Source organism: Mustela erminea, chromosome 1 (assembly GCF_009829155.1).
Source record: "Mustela erminea isolate mMusErm1 chromosome 1, mMusErm1.Pri, whole genome shotgun sequence".
Classification (NCBI taxonomy): Eukaryota; Metazoa; Chordata; class Mammalia; order Carnivora; family Mustelidae; genus Mustela; species Mustela erminea.
In genome coordinates, this window is record NC_045614.1 from 6,980,959 (window position 1) to 6,988,399 (window position 7,441).

Here is a 7,441-nt window from a genome sequence, read left to right on the forward strand (position 1 = left end):
GTTGCTGCATTTTCTCAAATCCATTTTCTATTGTGATTATGCTTATGATTCCTCTTCATTTCCCTTTATTTGTGGTGAGCTGTTTTTGCGAACATCCTATCATCAAACATCTTTCCATTCCTAGAATAGGTATGACTTGTTCATGATATCCTACTCTTTTAAGTAGGTATGAATGCATTGTGTTTAACCTTACTATTCTATTTTGTGTTCACATTCAGGTATACGATGAGCTTGAAGATTCCCTTTTTTGCATTCTAGTTGACGCTTTTGGTCTCAGTCTTTATTATACATCTAACATTTGCATGTGTTGAACAACTACTATGTGCAGACACTATGTAAGACCCTGGGAAAACAATGGTGAGCAAAAACAGCCTCCATTTCTAGCCCACAAAATATATATTATATATCTAGATATCGATAGATATACATTATATATGTAATTTTATATATATATATATATATATATATAATTACTAACATGATAGGCACATTAAGGAATTGTACAGGAAGCTCCCCATGTGCTCCTCACACACTCTGTCCCTCATGAACCTCACTGTCTGCTCTGCATCTCACTGGCCTCTTAAATCCCTTCCATTACCAAGCTCACCCAACTTGCGGAAACTGCAAATTCTATTCTTTCTGCCCAAAATGTGTCCCCTCTCCTTGTTTCTCTTAGTTAATTACCCATTCTTCCTCTAGCAGCTCAAATATTCATATTTCAGAGAAGTCTTTTATACCCACCATCCTAAGCTAAACTGGTCCTCAGTGGTTCTGTTTTCCTTTTAATTAATTAGCATTCTATAGACATTAATAATACTAAAACTTTTTCTATTATCGAGATGTAGGCATTTATTTTCACATCTTAAATTTTCCTTTCAATTTTTAGGATGGTTTGATTTATAGAAGCTTTAAATATTTTTATCAAATCAATCTTTTTTGCAATTAACTGTTCTGATTTTTAATGTTATACACTCCCACTTGTGAGCATGAACATACAGTATACACTCTCACACTTGCTTTGTATTTCATTTTAATGATTTGTGATGATTTGTGATTTTCCCCCCTTCTTATTTATGTAGTCCATAGGCTTTTTCTTCTTTTTTAGGAAGAATCCACTTGGCAGGTGGTATCAGAAAGAGGGAAGCATAGGGGCTTCATTAACTAGAAGTGCTACATGGTAGTCAAAAGAGGTGACATACCTGTTGTGTTTATGATGATCAGAATTCCATCTTTGATGGCTGCCACAGTTTAAGTAGAATATTGATAAATGATAGCCATACAAGACAACGTTTTTGTAATGGTAAGAACAGAAGCCCACATTTGTCAAATGTCCTCTGTATGTCACAAGAACCACACTAGAAACATTACATGTGTCATCTCATTCAATTCACTCCCCAGGCATGCAATGCAGGGAATATTTACTACTCCCATTGTAGAACTGAGATATCTGCAGCGACAAGAGATTATCAACTTTGTCAGGGTCACACAGAGAGTAATTTGGTAGACCAAATGTTTTATTCCAGAAAGTCTGACTCGAGATCCCTTTTTCTAAATGACAGTTCCATAATACTGTATTTGGGGACAGTTATTTACCAAAAAGTGATTGCCATAAAAGGAATACATCAATGAAAATAGTTATTTATTGACATGGTACTGTGCACAAAAGCATTTTGAATCATTATTATAAAAAGGCAGTAACACTAAACACATTTTTAGGGGAGAAAAGACATTTTGAGAGTTAACTATGACATTAGTAGGACACACCAGGTTGCAGAGTGAATGTTGTTTGAGTTGAAAACCTATCTTAATCATTATGATAGGGTTATCAGAATAAAGAAAGTTATCAAAGATCTTAAATGTCTTCAATTATTTTGGAAGATCATCTCAAGGAAGAAACCAGTTTATATCCACAGATTTGAATAGAGGAATTAGAACCAGTAAGTAGCAGATAAAAAGAGAAAGATTTCCGCCAAGTCAAAGATAGTCTGAATGATTATGCACATTTAGAATGGAAATGGGCTACCACTTCAATGAGTGGATCACTGGCATTGGAAGGACTAATGAAGGGTAAAGGATGTCCATGCAAAATGGGATCAAAGGTAAATCCTAGGAAGTGCCAGCTGGCTGTTCATTGAAGGTTGCTTTTGTCTCCTTCTCCAGCCAACACACCAGCTACATGGGAGCAGGAAACAAGACAGAAGTATCAGTGTTCCTCCTTCTGGGCCTCTCAGAAGATCCAGAACTACAGCCTCTCCTCTTTGGCTTGTTCCTGTCCATGTACCTGGTCACTGTGCTGGGAAACCTGCTCATTATCCTGGCTATCCTCTTTGACCCCCATCTCCACACCCCTATGTACTTCTTCCTCTCCAACCTGTCCCTTGTTGACATCTGTTTCACCTCCACCACCATCCCCAAGATGCTGCTGAACATCCAGGCACACAGCAAAGATATTTCCTATATAGGATGCATCACTCAGGTGTATTTTTTTATGGTTTTTGCTGGAATGGATGATTTCCTCTTGACGGTGATGGCTTATGACAGGTATGTGGCCATCTGCCACCCCTTGCATTACTCTGTCATCATGAACCCACGACTCTGTGTCCTCCTGGTTCTGATTTGTTGGCTCACCATTTTCTTGGTTTCCCTGATTCATATTCTACTGGTAGGGCGGTTGACTTTCTGTCCAGGCACAGAACTTCCACATTTCTTCTGTGAACTGGCTCAGATTCTCAAGGTTGCCTGCTCTGACACCCTCATCAATAACATCTGCTTGTATGTTGCCACTGCCCTGTTGTGCATGTTTCCTCTCACCGGGATCCTCTTCTCTTACTCGCAGATTGTCTCCTCCTTAATGAGGATGACCTCCACTGAGGGCAAGTATAAAGCATTTTCTACTTGTGGGTCTCATCTCTCTGTGGTCTCTTTGTTCTATGGCACAAGCCTGGGGGTCTACCTCACATCTGCTGTGACCCATTCTTCCCAGAGAAGCTCGGTTGCCTCAGTGATGTACACTGTGGTCACCCCTATGCTGAACCCCTTCATCTACAGCCTGAGGAACAAGGATGTGAAGGGAGCCCTGCGAAAGCTCAGCAGAGCAGCTTCATGTCCATGATGGGCCACTTGCCTCAGAAACAAGTGGACACTGGGGGCTGCAAAGGGAAATGTGAACTTGAATTTGTCTCCTTTCCTTCTCATAGACATGTTTGATTTATCCATTCCCCAAAGCTCCCATCAATTCTCTTTTATTTGTTTTTGTATTAGTCTCTCCTCAGCAATCCCTCAAAAGAACTTTCTCAATTGTCTTCTCTATATGCTGTCCATAAATTTCCATGTTTGTCCAGCTTTCTTGTACTCATTCTTAAGATTTCCAACTTTAGGCTTAAACTACCCGTCCTATTGTGCTGCTGTGATTGCCCCCCAAATTATCCTCTAAAACAATGAGGTACTTCACCTTCATTTATTTGTATGCTTGTTTTCCTCACAAGAAATGGAATGAAATCATGCATGATCATACCAAAGTGTTTACCATATCAGAACTGTGCCTCTTTGTTCCTTCACATGTTTGACTTTACGTCACCTTGAAAATGTGTCCTGAAGACATTTCCCCTCATTCACCTGACTTCTCAAAAGAAGAGAGTGAAACTGAGTTAGATTATAAACTGGCTGCCTCACACGGAGTTTCTATTCTACTTTTTATATGAACAGTGATGTGATTTTCAACTTCAAAATAAGAATCTAGATTTCCATGATTATATTCATAGCAATATGCTGCCTAGGAAACCTGAGAGGTAGCTTCATTCCTTTTGATCCTTCCACCTTTCCTTCCTTCCTCTCTTTCCTTCTTTTACTTGACTTTTATTTCTCATATATGCAATTTTAAGATACACCCTCTAAGATCCTAAAACATGTGATGATCAATACAATAGAATAAGAGTTATTCTTTCACATGGTTTAATTTCTTTTTCTGGGACTCTCTGGAGGTGTCATCAAGAATGGTATTTACACACATGTAGAATGCGTTCAGAACTTAGCTCATCTGAGAAGAATGTTGATAGAATTGAGTGTTCAGTGAAGGATGGAGTGGTAGATGCTGTCCACATTTCTCCACATTACCTGGGATCCTCCCTACATGTCCACCGCATGACTGCCAAATGCCAGCCTCAGCCAGCACCAACTTTGCCCAATAGTTGTGGCAAAAATGCCAGGGAATTATGCCCCAACAAAGACAGCCCTTGATGGAGAGTTATGGGGTTTATCATGTCTTTCACTCATTGGCTAGGATATTTCTGAGGTTTGTATTTTGTAGCATTTTCCAGAATTTCCCCACAAGATGAAAACTCTCTCATTCCCTGTGGAATCTGACTTAATATAAAATTAACTGATGTATTTTCTTCCATGTGTCACTTCTTCTCTCCCTCTTACCCACGTTCCATATTCCTTGCTCCTTCCAATAAAGTGCTTGCACATAAATTCTTGGCTCAGCATCAGCTTCTCTGTGAACCCAGAATAAGAAACTAAAGCAAGTGGTAAAGCCTATAATTTATCAAAACAACATCAGGAAAGGAGAAACTTTTGGAGAAAAAACAAAGGGAGCTAAGTATTGAGAATATAATTAGGACATAAAATTACTCAAAAATTAAAGTTTGTTAGAGAGAAAAGACTAATCTGATGTGGCTTCAATTCACTTTTATTCCATTAAGTCTAATCCATTGTGAATTTATTTTCTGCTATGTACACATTGAGGAGGGAACCAAATGATTGCAATACAGAGTGGTGAGCATAATAATATTGGTGTTTCAGATCCTGTTGAAAACAAAGGTAAAGGTTTTCTACCCACCCTGAGGAATTTTAAAAAATTCTTTAAATTTTTATTTAAAAAATATTTTTATTGGGGCATTTAGGTGGCTCACTTAAGCATCTGCCTTCAGCTCAGGTCACGATCCTAGAGTCTGGGATTGAAATCTGTATCAGGCTCTCTGCTTCCTCTTAGAAGGACCCTGATGATTACATTGAGTTGATCCAGATAATTCAGGGTATATTTCCCATCTCAAGATCCCTAACTTAACAGTACTTACAAAGTGCCTTTTGTCATCTAAAGTAACACATTCCCAAATTCTGAAGATTAGTACCTGGACATTTTGGGGAGGCTATTAATCAGCTTACCACAGGAGATGTGTGATTTAGAATTGCCAACAATTAGTTGATAAGGCCTTGAGCTGAGGATATGGAATCTGTCACAGAACTCCTTGCTGATTTTCAGTAGGCATTATCATCTCATGGTCCTGTCTCACATAAAGATAAGGTTGCACTAGACAGGTGAACTTAGACAACAAGTGATAGGAGAGAATTCCCTGATTCATCTGAACATAACCAAGCAGAGGCTCAGCTGGACACTGGCACAACTAGACACTGGGGCTCAAACACCATGAGGATTTCCTTTCAGGCTATCAGTTTTGGTTTCTCAAACTGGCCACTTTCAAACAGAGACATAGAGGCCAGAAGCTCTCACAACTCACACCTCACACTGTACTATTTAAGAATTGGAATTACTGTGGAAAGAACCAAGATGCCCTTCATGGACTAATGGATAAGGAAGATGTGGTCCATATACACTATGGAGTATTATGCCTCCATCAGAAAGGATGAATACCCAACCTTTGTAGCAACATGGACGGGACTGGAAGAGATTATGCTGAGTGAAATAAGTCAAGCAGAGAGAGTCAATTATCATATGGTTTCACTTATTTGTGGAGCATAACAAATATCATGGAGGACAAGGGGTATTAGAGAGGAGAAGGGAGTTGGGGTAAATTGGAAGGGGAGGTGAATCACGAGAGACTATGGACTCTGAAAAACAATCTGAGGGGTTTGAAGTAGCAGGCGTTGGGAGGTTGGGGTACCAGGTGGTGGGTATTATAGAGGGCACGGATTGCATGGAGCACTGGGTGTGGTGAAAAAATAATGAATACTGTTTTTCCGAAAATAAATAAATTTTAAAAAATTAAAAAAAAAAGAATTGGAATTACTTTGGCTACTCATGTCCCAAAAAGAAGAAAGGAAAGGAAGAAGGAAGGAAGAGAGAAAGAAAGGAAGGAAGAGATAAAAGAAAGAAAGAAGAAAGAAAGAAAGAAAGAAAGAAAGAAAGAAAGAAAGAAAAGAGAAAGAAAGAAAGAGGGGGAAATGGGGGGAAAATCTGAGGAAATTATTCTGATCTGCACAAATATGTTCTCTTTCCAGCTTGGGCCAATCAACTGTGGTCAGCAAACAATGTTATTAGCATTGAACAACATTCATTGTTTACTGAGTTTTTACTGTGTCAGTCATATTTTTGCTTCAACCACTGCAAGGATAAATAGGTACAGGTGTATAGGAAGAGTGGGTTGTCCTATGTCAGTCATATTTTATGTCAGTCATATTTTAGCTTCACTGCAAGGATAAATAGGTACAGGTGTATGGGAAAAATGGATTGTCCTATTAACAAGCCTGTTCATAATAAATCTCATTGAGGACACATTACATTTGTGAAGAAGGTGAATGCACATCTAGGGGTGGAGTGCTCTGGACAGATAGTAATGTTAATGGCAAAGACACTGAGGTGGGGCTTTCACTGGAGAGGATGTGGCTGGAGTGGAGAATGGGATCATAATGCAAGAGGAAGACAGGTTTCCCAGGGATCATGTGAGTCTTTCCCTAACTTTGAAAAACTTTTGCTTTCATTTGTTCTGAGTGATGTGAGGAGATATTGCAGGGTTTGGGGGAGATGCATGACACCATAAGACTTAGGATTTCAAAGATCATCCTAGCTGCTGGGTTGAGAATGGCTTTCAAGGTGTGAGGATGCCTGCTTGGGGCTGACAGCACCAAGCAGATGAGATACATATAGCTACGGCCAGGGTGGTGCTAGTAGTGTAAGGGTTGAGAAGTGGTCCTTAGGGCTATGCTCAGGAGGTAGAACCAAGAGGATATGTCGTCTGTCAGGACATGAGTATGAGATAAAGAGAGGAGTCAAGATTGGCTCCAGGGTTTGGAGCCTGAACCATGAAAGAATGGAATTGTATCCATTAAGATAGGGAAGGCTATGGTGGAATAAATATGAAAGGAAATTGGACATCAGAAGTTCAGGTTTTGAAAATTGAGAATGTTGAAATTAAGATATTGCAAATGGATAAATTTTATAAGATTCCACTTATATGAGGTACTAAGAGTAGTCAAATGCACAAAGAGAAACTAGAATGGTGGTTGTCAAGGACTGGGAGAAGGGAGGAAATGGAAGGTTAGTGTTTAATGGGTACAATGCTTCAATTTGGGAAGATGAAGAAATTCTGGAGATGGATGGTGGTAATTAATGGTGGCCCATCAATGTGAATGCACTCAGTACAAGTGTGTAGGAATGTCTAAAACGTCTAAATGTCTAAATGTCAAAATGTCAAAACGTCTAAAA

The 7,441-nt window shown here is 39.3% G+C and overlaps 1 protein-coding gene across 1 annotated transcript; it reads left to right on the forward strand.

Moving 5' to 3' along the window:
• The first annotated feature begins 2,176 nt into the window (after nucleotides 1–2,176).
• Nucleotides 2,177–3,112, forward strand: LOC116571821 (olfactory receptor 7D4-like). Its single transcript, XM_032310232.1, has one exon. The coding sequence runs from the start codon at nucleotides 2,177–2,179 to the stop codon at nucleotides 3,110–3,112; it is 936 nt and encodes a 311-aa protein (XP_032166123.1).
• Nucleotides 3,113–7,441: the final 4,329 nt, after the last annotated feature.